Source organism: Mytilus californianus, unplaced genomic scaffold (genome assembly GCF_021869535.1).
Source record: "Mytilus californianus isolate M0D057914Y unplaced genomic scaffold, xbMytCali1.0.p SCAF_7, whole genome shotgun sequence".
Taxonomy (NCBI): domain Eukaryota; kingdom Metazoa; phylum Mollusca; class Bivalvia; order Mytilida; family Mytilidae; genus Mytilus; species Mytilus californianus.
The window spans coordinates 115,685,161-115,701,483 of record NW_026262723.1 but is presented as its reverse complement, the minus strand read 5'-3'; the positions used below and the strand labels follow the sequence as shown (position 1 = coordinate 115,701,483).

General features: G+C 33.4%; 2 protein-coding genes across 5 annotated transcripts in view; one reads left to right on the top strand and one right to left on the bottom strand.

Moving 5' to 3' along the window:
• Positions 1-3,024, bottom strand: part of LOC127707538 (chitinase-3-like protein 1) — a 59,405-nt gene extending 56,381 nt beyond the window's left edge. Inside the window, exons 1-3 of one of the 2 annotated variants that reach the window (XM_052212123.1) lie at positions 2,898-3,024; positions 1,213-1,272; positions 577-756 (exon numbers count right to left, since the gene is read on the bottom strand). In XM_052212123.1, the coding sequence (XP_052068083.1) occupies positions 577-756; positions 1,213-1,261 (229 nt within the window). In that variant the 5' untranslated portion in view covers positions 1,262-1,272; positions 2,898-3,024. The remainder of the gene's footprint in view (positions 1-576; positions 757-1,212; positions 1,273-2,897) is intronic. The other variant, XM_052212122.1, reaches the window with a different exon arrangement.
• An 11,856-nt stretch (positions 3,025-14,880) lies between these two features.
• The window catches only part of LOC127707536 (leucine-rich repeat serine/threonine-protein kinase 1-like), a 56,870-nt gene continuing 55,427 nt past the window's right edge, over positions 14,881-16,323 (top strand). For all 3 annotated transcript variants that reach the window (XM_052212110.1, XM_052212111.1, XM_052212109.1), the window contains exon 1: positions 14,881-14,990. The gene's annotated coding sequence lies outside the window, so the exon portion shown is untranslated. The remainder of the gene's footprint in view (positions 14,991-16,323) is intronic.

The window sequence follows — 16,323 nt, the reverse complement described above, 5'->3', positions numbered from 1 at the left end:
GAAACTCTTTGTTTTCAGCTGTAAATAGACCTAAATAATAGGATAATCCCTTACTAAGAACAATGATCTACATTCATTCTTCACAATTAAGAAACATCAAGTCCTACAATTTCATTGGTCGAGAGCACTTTGCTATATTCTAATTATAAACATTGCACTGATAATGAAACAAATTCTTGAATGAAATCAATCAAGAGATCATTTGAGCCTAGAGCACTTTACAATATTCTAAGTTTGTAAGAGAATGATAATCCTTTTTATCATGATAAGTACTCGCTAACGCTCGTACTTTATCATGAAGAAAAGGATTATCATTCTCTTACATAAACAAAGTTGTATGCATGTATAGGAGTAAGAACAAACACTGGTCGGCTCGGAGTCAGAATAATGTGTCATGGTAACAGTTGAGTTTTTCCTTCGGATGGTTACGTTGTGACAGAGCCGCTGGACGTTAAGTAACCATTGATCAATCAATCAACCAATTAGAAAGAAATGATTTTAGAGCATAGGCATATTGAAATTAAATTGTACAAAAACAAACCAACAGTAACAGTGGTACAACCAGTATTAACTTACTATTTTCTTTGATGTCATTCTGTTCATATGGCTGAATTGTATTCCCAGATACTTTGCCAAATGCATATATCACATGGGTACATAAAAATGGATCTATCTTATCCGCCTTATATTCTCCAATACCGGGCCGATATTGTGACCAGTTCGTGAAGAAGCAGACCCTCTTGTAACTATAAGTAACTGTAAAGATAAACATTTATTTTGATTCGGCATAAGTTAATTATACAACACAGGCTCTAAGGAGGTTTTGACAGAATAGAACTGTAAAGGAATTCAAGTTATTACATTTATATTTACACATCATTAAACTCCAATACTCTAGACAGAATTGTATTATAGCATTATTGGGGACTATACCAAGTACCATTCTAGACTTATTTATTTTTATAGTACTTATGTTAGTTAACCAAGACGTCTGATTGTCGGATCACGTTTATTCCATATATATCATCCTTTTTTACTCATACCCAGCTATATGTAAGTATATTATTTTAATTTCGAGCAAGGTATATTTTACAGTTATTTCTAGATGGTTGTGCATGTGAAGTAATTACGATATTAATCATGTTAGTTTTAAGTACTGAATCACATAATGTCCACTAGACAGTATACTTACCTAGATATTTACAGACTTACCTTCAAAGTATAACCATAGTACCAGAAAACCAACACCGGTCCGAATCATGACAACGCTGTCTGAAAAATGTATGTTTTAATGAGATTCTCCTCGAAATAATTCTCTCTCTCTCTCTCTCTCTCTCTCTCTCTCTCTCTCTCTCTCTCTCTCGTTTCACTATATTGGTTAACACATATGTATTTTTCTTCATTGAAGAGCTTTAAGAGCAACCCAACCCATCTATAAAACATGACGCTGAATCGCTCACCTGGTAAAATATGCTATTTTGATATTTTATTTGACGTTTACTGCAATCAGTTATGTTTCTAATTTGTAAATATTACCCTCTTTAGATGCATTTTTGTAGATTGCATACTGATGATGCTGTTTACTGTTTACAGTTTCTACCTTTTAATCAAACTTTTCGGGGTAATTGCAAAATTATGAAAATTAGTAAAACATTGTCATTGAAGGGCAATAAATCCTATAAGGAGTCTGACGACTATTGTCATATAAAAACAAGGAGATGAGGTATGATTGCCAATGAGACAAATATACACCAAAGTTCAAATAAATTGGATGGAAGCAATTATAGGCAACCGTACGGCCTTCAACAATGAGAAAAACCGGCTATAAAAGGCCCCGTTGACTTACTTGAAGATCCCTATTATAATTTCTGCAAAAAATGAATAAAATCATCTTTCAAGGTTAACATCTCCTATAAGGGATCAATCATTGCCCATTATGGCCATGTTGTGACTTTTTGTAGATCTTATATTTCTTAACATTTAAATTTTCGCTCCTTACATTATCTCTCTATCTATCTATCAAAATACGCAAAAAGGGGGAAAATCGTCTTCTAAGGGCAATAACTTACATATGGGCCAATTGACGATTTCAGCCATATTGTAGATGGTTGTTTTTGGTCATTTTCATTTTTTAAAGTTTCCCTTTATCTGTTAATAGTTTTCAAAATAATAATAAAAAACTGCGAAATCAGCACCTGCGAATCCTGTTTAGCATTTGTTTCTTTTTCTCCAACTGCTTATTTTTTATATTAGCAAAACCACAGCATGTTATTCCCCTATGTTCTATTTTAGCAAAATCGACCATAATTGTTGATAGATCAGTCCAGAAACAATTTGCAAACTTTGATTCCCTCAGGAACATGCAGGTAAATTTTGGTAAAATTTGGCCTAGCTAGTAGTATCAGAGAAGTTGATTTTTTAAAATGTTTACGACGACGAACGGGCTGACATCGGATGATGGCTGACGACGCCGGACGCCTAGTGATGTCAATAGCTCACTTGGCCTTTTGGCCAGGTGAGCTAAAATACAAACACATGTTAATTTACGATTTATCATCAACGCCAAACTTACTAAAAGAAATAAATAAAGATGAGCAGTGCTAAGGGTTCAGATTCGGGGGTCATCTTATTATTTATTATAAACTTAACAAGATTTTTGAGTTCTGGATCAACCTTCCTCCCATGAATTATGCAGAAAATGATCTTGTGTAACGCCACGTGTAAACTAAGCTATAAAATGTTATGCAAGGAAAGTCTTTTTATTTAAAATTTGAATTCGTTAAAAAATAATCAACCGAGAGTTCTCAAAATTATCAGTTACTTTACCTAAAATATTAAATGTTAACATTTTACACTTAAAATTATAAGAAACATTTTCCTTTGAAGAAAAGCCTTACCGTGTTAGTTGAAAACTTTACATGAAAGACAGATAGATATTACTGAAGATATTACTACAGTATTACAAAGAATCGGTATAGAATTTAGACTGCTTGTTAGACATTTCATTGATCCGTTCAAGGTTAGCAATTTGAACCCATTCCTTAGTCTTATTATAAATCTTTAACAATGGATAAGTCTAATTAAATCCATATATTAATCAGGAAGTAAATTACATGGATCTGTGACCACAGATAATTGTTGTAATTATTATTCTGAACTGGGTTGCACAACCGACATTTAAAGTTAAATGACTTTTTAATTTTAAGTTTCAATTAAACTATAAACAAATTCAACAGATTTAATCTATTTTTATAATTTAAACATGGTCACTCGGTTCATCATCATTTTCATCACCATCAAATGAATTTAAAAATAGTCAAGATTCTTATAAGTATGAAATGACAACATACCATACTTACCAAATCAGTAGCAAGAGTAGTTCAAAATTATTTTTAAATTCGACTTTTTTTGGTCTTATCAGTGAAAAACCACCCTTCCTTCTTTCTACTAATATGTAGAATGTGAATTAATAATTCATATGAAACACAATCAAAGATTATTATATTTTGAATAATATATACCTCAGTCTATGGTTTTCCTTTCACCATTGATAGTTTTCCTTGCTTTTGGACGGTATGATTTGGACCCTTTAAAGTGTGTATATTCCCAAGTCGTTCGCGTAGCCTATGTCTGTGGTGACGTTTTAGATTTAAATGAATATAAACTATGCATGATAGGTAATCATTAGGATTTCATTACCACAAATTATTTAAAACTTAAAACTGTATTAACCATGTTTGTGCCGAAAAAGACATCTTACTGCAGTGTAAAATTTATTACCCTTAAGAATAAGTTTATTCCAGTGATTAATAAGTTTGCATGTGTCGCATCGAAACTTACGGACTCGATAATCAACATCAATGTCAAAATTAGGATTAAGAATCCCATTTGTAATAAGAATTTTAAGGGTAGTCAAATTTCCAAACCAAATATTTGGATTTACTAATACAGTATGCAGGATGGCAGATTTAAGGGAACAGGTATTTGTGAGTATCAGTAGGCTTAGAATATCAGTCTGTGGATATCATACAACCTGTCAAAGAACTGGAAGTATCGAGGAAGCTGATTTTAGATTTAGATCTCTCGTGGGTATACTTTGATGTATGTTATTGTAATGAGTGATAAGTGTATCGAAATCCTCGTCACTTTTATTCCATTTCATATTCACATCATCCATGAATCTAAACCAGAAAAGCGGTTTTTCGATCGAAGATTCAAGGAATGATTTTTTCTAATTTGCCCTTAAATATGTTAGCCTACGATAGAGTCATTTTGGTAACCATAGCAGTTCCATTAATTTGTGATAATAATATCCTTCAAAGGTGAAGTTGTTGTTCTTCAGTACCAACGTGAGCATTTTTACCAGACTTTCAGTGGGTGGAGATTTTATTGGTCGAGAATCTCAAACTTTTGTGCATTCATCATTGCTATCTGCATGTTGAATATTCGTGTAAAGGGAGGTGACATCCATAAAGACAAGTGTGGTGTCGACAGGAAGAGAATGTATTTCCTGTATTCTTCTAAAGTAATCAGTTGTATCATTGGTGTGAGATTGTAATCTTCAACATGTTGACGAAGGTGAAAATCAACATTTTTTTTTCTCAGTCGGATGAACGTTTGCTGAAACGATGGGTCTTTCTGTGTTATTAGCTTTATGAAGATTAAAATCTGTCAGGTTTTGGATTATCTGGTTTCAAATATTCAAGAGAATTGTCATCGATGAAACCATATTCGTGCATTTCTACCAAACTAGCCGTTATTTCTCTTGGTCGTTTTTTTCCTGGTATTCTAAGAATGTCTGACTTAGAATTTTCAATAAAGGATACAAACGTGGCATTTTTGCTTGGTTTCGGAATTAAAGTATTTTTTTTTAATAAATTTATAGTTATTTTCGTTATCTGAATTTTCTGAGTCATTATCCGAGCTTTCGTTGTTATTTTCCCTTGACGCGAAATATTCCTTGATGTGGAGACTTCTGGCAAAACTGTCAAGGTCTTTTGATATTTTGTCTCATTGATAGGTGCAGGTGAAGGACAGAAATTAATGCCTCTCGAGGGCAGATGTGTTTCGGCCTCTGTCAACTGGCTTTCAGATCAAAATTCCCATAGAAACTGGTCGATGGCATAACATTCCAAAAAGAAGAAAGATTATGTACTTTGTGTAAAAATAATTGTTTTGGAAATCAGTGTTATTATTTATTTGTATGTCGCAATGACGAGGTTACAAAATTAAGATATAAATATATCCCAAATTACTATATTGTAAACACTTCAGAATATAAAATGAAAGGTCTGCTGTCTTTATGTAATGTAAAAGTCTTGAATAACTTGTCAATTTTAACAAAAACAAAAATATGAAATATCTATGATTATGAATATATTATCACCACTAACATGTATTCGACTGACGATCTTAAATCCCAGTATTATAGTTTTGAATGATTTTCACGTGTTATTAATGTGTATACTTGTGTACAGAGAATTATGTATAATGTACTATTGCTTTAGAAAGTAACTGACATGATTATGTATATATTTCTTTCTATCTTGTTCACCATTGTAAAATATTATTTGTATCATTTGTCTGCCTCTTGTTACAGTGTAAACTGTCTAGAGTATAATAAAAGTTGAAAGTTGAAAGTTGATAAATTGACCACAATAATGGAGGTAGTATTCGTCTCTTGTGGTCTACGTTTGAAGCTTCGCCCTCTTTTCTTCTTTTCTTTAGGTGGTACAGAAGGATGGATGATCTCAATGCCATCCCTGCATTATTTCTTTTTTTGTTTTTCAAGCAGAATTTTAGATTGTATGTAGTGAATCCTTTAAGAAGAGCTTCAATGTTATCACAGTTGTCCGATGTGAGATCTTCTTTGCAGTTGTTCAAGAGCGTTAAATTCGTCAGTTAGAGTATTGACTTGTTCCTCTCAGTGTTGTTAAAGGAAGATAACTAAACGTTGGAGCAGTGGTAGAGGGTTTGATCTCATCTGCGAATTAGGATGTTAGAATAATTGCCTGGTGTTTGTGGCATGAGGTTTATATTTAATCCGCGTTAGGAATTCTTTCATTGTATATATAGTGAACTAAATTAGATAAGTGATGTTCAGTTCTAATTTGTTTTTCTCTTTTCTGTATCCGTACAGGCATTATAAGGGGTTGATAACCGTGATTATACAGAAGACCTGCGAGAGATTTCCAGACAAGCTTATTAACCAAATATATTCTGGACTTCTTAATAAAATACACACAAGACAATACAACTCCTTGTTCAATGTTAACACAAACGAGAGTGTTGCGTTTCTTTGAAGTATGAGTGGCTTTATAACGATAATACTAGTTTAGTAAAAGTCCTTTGACGAACTCAAGTTGAATCAAAAAGGAAACTGTTACATTGTTTTTATGCTTACTTATCTTTATGTTAGATATTAAAGATTTATTTTTCCATCTCATACTAATAATTTGGACAGTTAATGTAAATTCATCCAGACAGAATATAATTCATATTACTGCGATGTTTGGTGTTATACACCTATGTTCGACTTATCCATCTTTTGATAAACAAATCTCCCAAAAAAGAAGGATGAATTATATCTTTGATTCAAGAAAGTTGCAACGAAATGTCGCGAAAAAACACCCATTTTATAGTCGGACAGTACGTGATATTTTAAACGTAATTTATAAAACATGTGCTCTGATACAGATTAATATATTGATATTGTAGTAACTCCATAATTCCTATCAGAACAAAAAAAAAAAAACAAACAAAAAACAAACAAACAAACAAACAACCATACCCTAACATCCCACTATAGTGCCTAACAAGATTTTGTGAGGTAGACGAATCCGGCCTTAAAATGCTCATATTGAGTTTTTATGTACAAAAATAGGCAGATCGGTCGTATTTTGATTTTATTAACTCACTGCTTTCGTTTGGATCAAATTGGACTAATAGTCCAGCTGATTCGTGCATATTTTTAGAAGAATTGTGGGTTTAATGATAAAAGCATGAAACTTTGCACAATTGTAGATCTATATATGATAGTCAATTTAAGCTATGGACCGTGCCACTCTGAAAAATCCAAAATGCCGGCCATTTTCAAGATGGCTGCCAATCAGTCAAAATTTCACCACATGTATAAATTAAAGCAAATACTACTCAAATCAAATATTTTAAAAGCATATACAATGTAATCCAATGTGTCTAGGAAGTCATGGCGGTATATTAGACATTAAAACTGTTTTTTTAAATGGCGGAAAATTTCAAAATGGATACCAAAAAGTGAATATGAACTAAACTAAGACAAGGCACTACTGATATTCAATTCTTTCATCGAATTGCACTTTTGGTTCATACGATGTTCTAGGGATTGTGTTTTCCTGATACATCGATGCTGCTTGCAAGACAATTTAATCAAAGGTCCCATAAATGGAAACATTCGAACGTTTTTAGGACGCCTTTAGGATTTGTTTGACTGTGTACCATCCGAGTAACAAATGATAATTTATATGTTCCACTTCTCCTTGCCACATTCCTATCTTTTTCCTCGACTGTGGATCAAGATAATCAATAAATACAACTCGTCCCCGACTTTCTACTTGCAATGAGTAACACCACTCGTGCTGACAGTTGACCAGAAACTACACCCCTTCCTGGTACACCTGTGATGACCCCTAGTTTTAATGAAAAGGGACTCGTGTTGTTTATGCTGTCAATGTTGTGTTGTGTTATTTGTTTTTTTTCAATGGCTGTGTTGTCATCCAGTGAAAGTCGTGTTTATCCATCGTACATACACGGAAAACCTTATTTCATTTCAAACTTTCACATTTGGTAAAATTTTAGATACTTTACATATACCAACATGTTTTAAATTTGGTGACACTGGATATGACTCATCAAGCTATTTAAACAATAGCACCTAGGCAGCTGACCCTTCCTGAGCACCTGAGATCATCCCCTGTTTTATGAGGGGTTGGCGTTGCTCAATTTGTAGATTTATGTGTAGAGATTCCCTGACTGATGTTAATATAAAAATAAGAAGATGTGGTATGATTGCCAATGAGAAAATTCTCCACAAGAGACCAAATGACACAGAAATTAACAGCTATAGGTCATCGTACCGCCTTCAACAATGAGCAAAGCTCATACCGCATAGTCAGCTATAAAAGGCCCCGAAATGACAAATGTAAAACAATTCAAACGAGAAAAACTAACGGCTTAATTTATGTACTAAATAATAAACGAAAAAAAAATATGTTACACAGCAAAAAACGACAACCACTGAATAACAGGCTCTTGACTTGGGACAGGTACATACAGAAAGTGTTTTTGCGTGGTTTTTTTTATCCATGCTGTTGTCTGGTTTTGTTTTCTATTTATTTTGAGTGCCTTTGTGTCTTCTTCATCTTTTTTTATTATCTAAACAACAATATAATCGTTTTCACAGCAGTTTCAAAATGTTGATTAAGGACAGCCCATTTAGTCTTTGCACAACACATTTTAAACAGCACTATACATAACATCATTGACCTCGCACATTTTTATCTACCGTTTTAATATCTTTCGTCCACATTTTATTAGCTAATTTTAAAATGCTGATACTTTTGTGATAAATGTCCAATATGGTATATGCCATCCGCATTCACTCGAAGTAGCACTACGGATAGAAGGCTGAACCTATAGCTTTCATATGCTTATAAGGTGAATTGAAACTTGTTAATTACTATAGCCATTTCTGGACAAGACACCATATTCATATGCTGTATTTGTGCGATATTAACGGTCAATCCGATTGCCCAACCTTCTCCTTTTACAAGTGTGTAATTCTACTCTTGGCTTGATCTACATTTACCATTTTCAAATTACGTTTGCAACACTTGAACTGTATAGTTAAATCGTATAATATCGCACACAGATACTAGGAGCAATAATTAGGATAGGACAAAGCAAAGAACCATTGAATAAGCCGTATAATGACACCTACATACACCCAGAATGAACATGCTCTTAATGATCTCATATCAAAATGTCAAGGTCAATATTTAATGTTACAGACCAGTTGCGGTTAAGTGGTCTCAATTTTCCCCTTATTAATCCATTCTTTGGTGGCCTTCGGCTGTTTTCTGCTCTTTTTGAACAGGTTGTTGTCTCTTTGACACATTCCCCATTTCCATTCTCAATTTTATTTGAATGTTACATAGTTTTCACCAGGGTATCGTTCCTCAGTAAAAATTATATTAGGATCTTTGTATAAGAATGAGAAGTACACCTACTGTAACTTCATGGAAATGTCTTGCTCATGATACATGAGAGCCTCTAAAAATAATCTGCTGTTTATGAAGTACTATGTTTCCTTGATTGAACTCTTGTTCAATTACTGTTTTCTAACCAATCACATAATAGGTTATCAACAATGCCATTCCTATATGAATACCTAAAGCAAAACTACTCTTTGTTGTAATAAAATATGTTTGCTCAGTTCCACCTTTCCTATTTGGCAACCGCCAAAGATCACAAGTGATGATTGATACATGTCTCGAGAAACAATTTACACATTGCTGGATTGTGCTATGGAATGTCTAATCGTAGTGACAGATTCGATCTCTTCCTGAAACATTGTTCAATGCGGACTGATATATAAAGGCGGATGGCCATTTATTTGTCTTAGCTATACGTGCGTGGAATGATGTACAGACATACTTAATGTTTTCATTATCATCTGCTTCAAGCCATCTATGTTATCATTTTGTTATCATTTTGTTAACTTGTAGGGATAGAGTTGCAAATTGACTAATTATACCAGGTTGGCAGAAATGTATTTCTGGTTAGACAATTGACAGAGTGCATGTCCATAAAAGGTTATTACTAGATGTAAATATGAAGTGCATGGTTATATTTGATTAGTGCTAGGATATATCTTATTTTTTTACTAATAGTATTAGTTACTAAGTTATAGCAATAATACGAACAGTTGTGCTGGCGCGTAATATATTGGTTAAAGTATAAGAGAATATAAGAGAAATGCATATATTTCTAAGCATTAGGTTATGACGAATTAGACAAGTTAGACTAAGAAAATGCTGAAATATGGAAATGTTCGTACTATGTGACGATTCTTTAGCCGTAGTTGAACCATTGTTGTCAATATTGTCCACGGCTGGTGTTGTAAAACCACCAGGATTTGCGAAAGGATCCACATATTCAATACTGGATGTTTCATAGATTGGATCTTCTATTACTGTAGATAAATGGATAATTGGATCATACATAAACAATCAGTGTAAACTGTACATTTTGTTATTTAGTACCTCTTTTACTGATCCTAGAAGAAAGGTCATATACATGAAGAGATAGTTCTAGTTGAGTTGAATGTAGTATTAAAGAAGAATAAAACAGAAGCAACTTCGAAATGAATAGCGTCGTATTTGCCTCAATGGGATAATTCGACAGCATCTAAATATTTGCCAAAACGATAATCAGCTATTATTTTTGATGACTGTTGAAAAGACCTTTGCATACATCATGATTTTTTGAACTACCTGTATGTGCAGCTTATTCACGTATCGTTGTCATACAAGCAGATTGTTGCAGTTGCCTGTTTAATTGCAACACAACATAATCATTTAACAGAAGAAGTAAGCAACTGCCTTGTTAATTAATGGCATGTCAAGACTCAGATTAATGCAATTTTGTTTAGATTATAACTATGTTCTCTTCAACCTGATCATAAAGAAAACTGTTCGAGTCGAGAAGTTTCCATTCTAGTTAAGTCTAGCTTAAATATTGGAATTACGCCAGTATCTATACGTGATCCCTCGTAGTAGACTACATTTCTGCAATAATGGTGCCATAGTTACGTTTTCTATACTTTCTTCACAAATCTTTTGATGTTTGGCTTTAGTATAACAATGTGACATGCACTTGGTATCATAGGGCTCTTAGTTTTACTGAAGGTACGTCTAAACAAATCCCAGTGTAACCTTACTTAATGGATATTTGTTGATTTTAATATGGGGACGAAGTCCCCAATTACGGTAGAAAAATAAATAAAAAAAAAAAAAAAAAAAAAAATCCGGGAAAATTTCCCGAAATTTTCATTGTACTAATGAACTCAAAATCGTTAACTTTTTTTTTTTCAGACTTTTTTTATTTCCCCGCATCTGCGCAGAAATCTGCCTCCTTCTTCCGGTCTCGTTTGTCATGATACTTTGAGTAAAATGTATATTTATCAGTCTCACGGTAAAATATAGGAAGGAACACAATACAAATTTCATTTTTAACAATTATTTGATATGAAAAAACGTTACCTGATGATAGCGTTTCTTTGTTTACATTGAATATGACGTCATAACTTAAAAAACGTCACAACTAAAATCACCTAACAACAGAACCAAAACCGGAAACGTTACGGTATTTCCGTTTCTTTTTTAACATATGTTTGAATTAAAAAAAATAATTCATACAGACTTCGTCCCCTTTCACAGGTAATGCCTGCCTCATATTATCTTATGGCGGCCATCTTGGAAAAGCTGTCATTTTAAAATTTCAACTTGGGTCCATAGGTAATATTGTTCGAAGCATCCAGCACTACTAACATTCCAAATTTGAATTTGTTAAGTGATATTTGTTGATTTAGATATTTCAAGACGGCCATCTTGGAAAAGGCCGCCATATTGAAATTTCAAGGTGGGTCTATAGCTAATATTTTTCGCAACACCCTGCAGTACGTGCTGTCATGCCAAATTTGTCCATGAATAAGTGATATATATTGATTTTGATATCAAGTTTATGGCGGCCATCTTGGAAAAAGCCGCCATATTGAAATTGCAAGCTAAAATTTTTGAAACACCCAGAACTACTACATGTACTACCATGCCAAATTTGGTGCTTTTATCATCAAACCTACAATTTTTTCACCAATCTGCCGGACTATAATAACAGCTTAATGAGACTGAAAAATGCTATTTTCAGTTAAAGGGGCATTAGCTACGAGATATAACAAAGAAATAAAATATGATTTTTTTTGTTCCATCATTTATTATGAAAGTGAAATAGTGAAATAATAATTCGCTTTTAAGCCAGTTTGGTTCAATTTTGTCAAAATAAGCTAAGAAACATCGCTGATGAATTATTCACTTGCAAGTGAATAATTTGACCTCATTCAATCCATATTCATGTTACCTTAAATATTGGAATAACGCCAGTATCTTAGCTAGAGATGAGTTACGCATGAATTAGGTGTGTTCGGTTATTAAAAGGAAAAGAATGTCAACATTAAAAGTGAAACAAGGGTATACCATTTGATTGACTAATTCGATCCACAAAAACTCATTCTTATACAGGTAAAAACGATGATTAACATATATTTTTAACCTATAATATGAAATCAAACAGACATAGAAAAATCCAATTGCACGAGTTCGCTATCTATTTATATCTTTATTTATGTGTATATCGGGTTATATGACCGTCGGCAGTCTTCGGAGGTCACCTCGATTGTTAATTAGATGGCGTCTAGACTAAAATACACACAAAATGTTGATACATATTATCGAACCCATGCATTGTAGATTGTTTATTTTTAGACTTTTTTATAGTTTGGATATATACGTTTTAGTATGTTATAAATCAAATATGAGAATTTGAGTCAAATCGATGAGCATGAATTTGACAGCTAATGCCCCTTTTTAAGACACACAAGCGTTTTACCTTGCGTAGACGTGCATAAAAAACAGTCAATTTTTCTTCAAAATTCACTGTTTTACAAAAAGATAAGAATTGAAAAAGTAAGAATTGCAAAATCAAACCTTTTCTACCTTTTATTTCATTCATAAAAATATCATGAACTCGTCCATTGTACAGTTTGGTGGTCAATTGAACCACACGTGTGTGTAAAACGAAATACAAATTAACCAGTTTTCAGATATACAGAATATAATTATACTTTAAAGGTCTGGATTGGGATCTTCATTTCTATATTCTTTAATTTTCGGGATAATTTTTTCTTTTTTCTTCACTGATGTTGCCCATTATCCTCAAGACTTGCTGTAACAAATACAGACTCTAGTTCAATCTAGCTAAATCTAGTCTTATCGTGTTTATTAAGGTTCATCTATACACTTAAACAAAAATGGCTGTGTTTACACCATGAAATTTTCTCTGAGTACAGACAAAACTGTGAAATTTTAAAAGTTTTAATGCCTGGCAGCACCTAGATAAATTAATGTTACATCCAATTTATGTTTTAAAAAGTTAAAACTCTTTATGGATTTTGATGAACATTTTCTTTCCTTGCCACAGAAGATGGTGAAATGAACAAACACCTGAGTTTTTTTTGATACAGTCCACTCATTTACACTTAAATCACCTTTGTTGTGAGTAGATTTCTATTGTCCATTTATTGTCCATATCAATCAATATGATACAATACAATCATTACCTGAGGGGGACCATCTCAAAGGTTTCACATGACTTTGTTTATTTTTACACCACCTGTGGCAAGGAAAGAAAATGTTTAGCAAAATCCACAAAAGTTTTTTTCTTTTTAAAACACAAAATGAATACAACTTGTATATATCTAGGTGCTGCCAGGGTTTTAAACTATTAGAATTACACAGTTTTGTCTGCATTCAGAGAAAATTTCATGGTGTAAACACAGCCATTTTTGTTGAAGTGTATAGATGAACCTTAAGGTTCATGTGGACCCTTTGGCTAAAATGGCTGCGTTTTCACCTCGAAATTTACTCTGAGCACAGACTAACCTGTGCATCTGAAAAAAGTTTTAAGGTATAGCATGCCCTAGATAAATAAAATTCAAATGCATTTTATGTTTAAGAAAATTTAAAACTTAACTGGATTTTGCTGTGCGCTTTTTTTCGTCCATGGAAAAGATGATAAAATTAAACAGTTGAGTTTCACCTGATATGGTCCACTCAGGTACACAGTACAAATCACTAATTATTGTCAGGTATCTATTGTCCTTCTATTGTCCATGTCAATCAATACAGTTTACCTCAAGTATTACCTGTGGGGAAGCTCTCAAACCTCTTTCCCAACTTAGTTTATTTTGGCACCTTCTTGAGGAATGAAAAAACGTATCTTACTTTACAAATCCTAGAGTGGATATAGAAAGAAATTTAAAGAAGCAAAAATTTCCAGCAAAATGAAATCTACAAGTATTCATTGTCCTTAAACGGCGGACAATTTTTGTTTACTGCAATTCCTTCAAGTTAATTTTGCCATGTATTTCGAAAACTTTAAAAGATTGGTATAAACTGTAAACAGTGAAAATGGTCATCAATACTAGATCTACAAAAATTCCACTATTAAAATCAGAGACATATAATACAATTGTATTATATGTCTCTGTTAAAAGGAACTAATACATTTAATCAATTGTAATCATTGAAAAGTAAAATAGATATCAAATAAGAATGCCATATTTTTACCATATGAGCGATTCAGGCCCTTAGGAGCCTCTTGTTTTTTTGTTTTTTTTTTTGTTTTTTGCTTTTTATATGCAGCTAAGTAGAGCCATAGAAATTTAGACTTGTTGTTTTTTAGCATTCACTTATTTTAGGGTGGTTCCTCATATATAAGCCAATATGAATGAAATTTAAGTTTTGTTACATGTTTCGTAACTTTTGTATCTTTCACTTCTTTAAAGAATTTGAAATAAAATGTTTGGGGTGAAAAATTTTGATACCTTCTGGTGCAGTCATTTAAAATAAATATAAAACAATTGTGTTTACGTATACGTTCTGGTAACCTTTGAATACTACAATGAAATGTTCTGACAGTGAACAATCTGAACAAATCATTTTTTTCTGGACATGAATTGTTTTCATTTTATGCACTCGGAGTACCTCGGAGTTCTTCAAATCGTTATTCAGAAACTGAAAGCAGTCACAAGATTTGTTCAAAACACAAACAAAAATAGATTTCTGCAATCTAATGGGATGCTGAAAGGTTGAATAAAAAGTTAAAATAAGATGAAGGTAACACAGAAATCCCATGACATAAACATAAATCAAACAGGGAAGAAATACCTATCAGCATTTGAAAAATTATCTCCAGGGGGGTTTTCGTTTTTTTTTGGATCAGAATTTTACAAAAAAAAATTGCATCAGCTCTAGATATATGAGAGCAGATTGATATAGTTATCCTTGACTTTTCTAAGGCCTTTGTTCGTGTCCCACATAGCAGCTGCGGAACTGTAGCTCATAGGTCCTTATCATATTTAAAAAATATAAAAACCAATGAGCTATGGTTCCGCAGCTACCCACATAGATGGCTGCTAAACAAACGACACCATTACGGAGTTACAGGACATACACACAAGTGAATTCAATCTTTTCTAGCTAAACGTGCCCAACTCGTCATCGTTGAGGGAGATCTTCTGATAAACATGATAAAGTTCCTGTGGTCAATGGTCGGAACCTTTACTATTCCTTCTATTTATCAACAACTTACCTGACAACATAACTTCTAACAGGACTATATGCAGAACAATAACATCTCCTGCTGATACTAACATACTACAAGAAGACAAGAAGATCTTTACAAACTTGCAGAATGGGAGATAACCTGGGGCATGGATTTTCACCCACAGAAGTGCAGTGTACAAACTACCACCAGATCACACTCAGAAATAAGACACTCATACACGCTTAAGGGACAAGTGCTGGAAAGATCAAGAAGTACCAAATACCTTGGAGTTGACATCAAATAGGACCTGTCCTGGAAACAACATACCAATAGAGTAACCAAAAAAGCAAACAGCATGCTATGATTTCTAAAACGCAATCATTGGAAGACAGAAGGGTGAAACTACAACTAACCTTATTTCATAAAGTGGTTAATGATCTTGTGGATATACCATGCGACAATTTCCTAACACCAATGTCAGCAAGAACAAGATCATCACATACCGAGAAGTTCTGGCAAAACTCAACCAAGATTATTGGCTTCAAATACAGCTTTTTTCCAAAAACAGTGAACACTTGAAACTCTTTACCAGCAACAGTAGACAAGGCACCTACCTTGGTATCCTTCAAGAGGGAGCTTTCAACACTCGCTTTCTCATCTGTTCAGTCCTCCATTTGCCACGTAAGTTGAATGATTGACTGGAGCTGTACTGGCAGGGATTATTTCCCTGATACCGCCACAGAAGCTGGATTGGTTCAGACCAGATGAACGAAAAGCAAATGGGTCCCTCTTTCTTTATTGTCCCCTGCGCAAGGCGTTGCGGGAGACACAGAAATACCGGCGTCTGTCAGTCCGCCCGGTCTTGTTAGCGCTCTGACATGTACAATTCCTGCCAGATTTTTA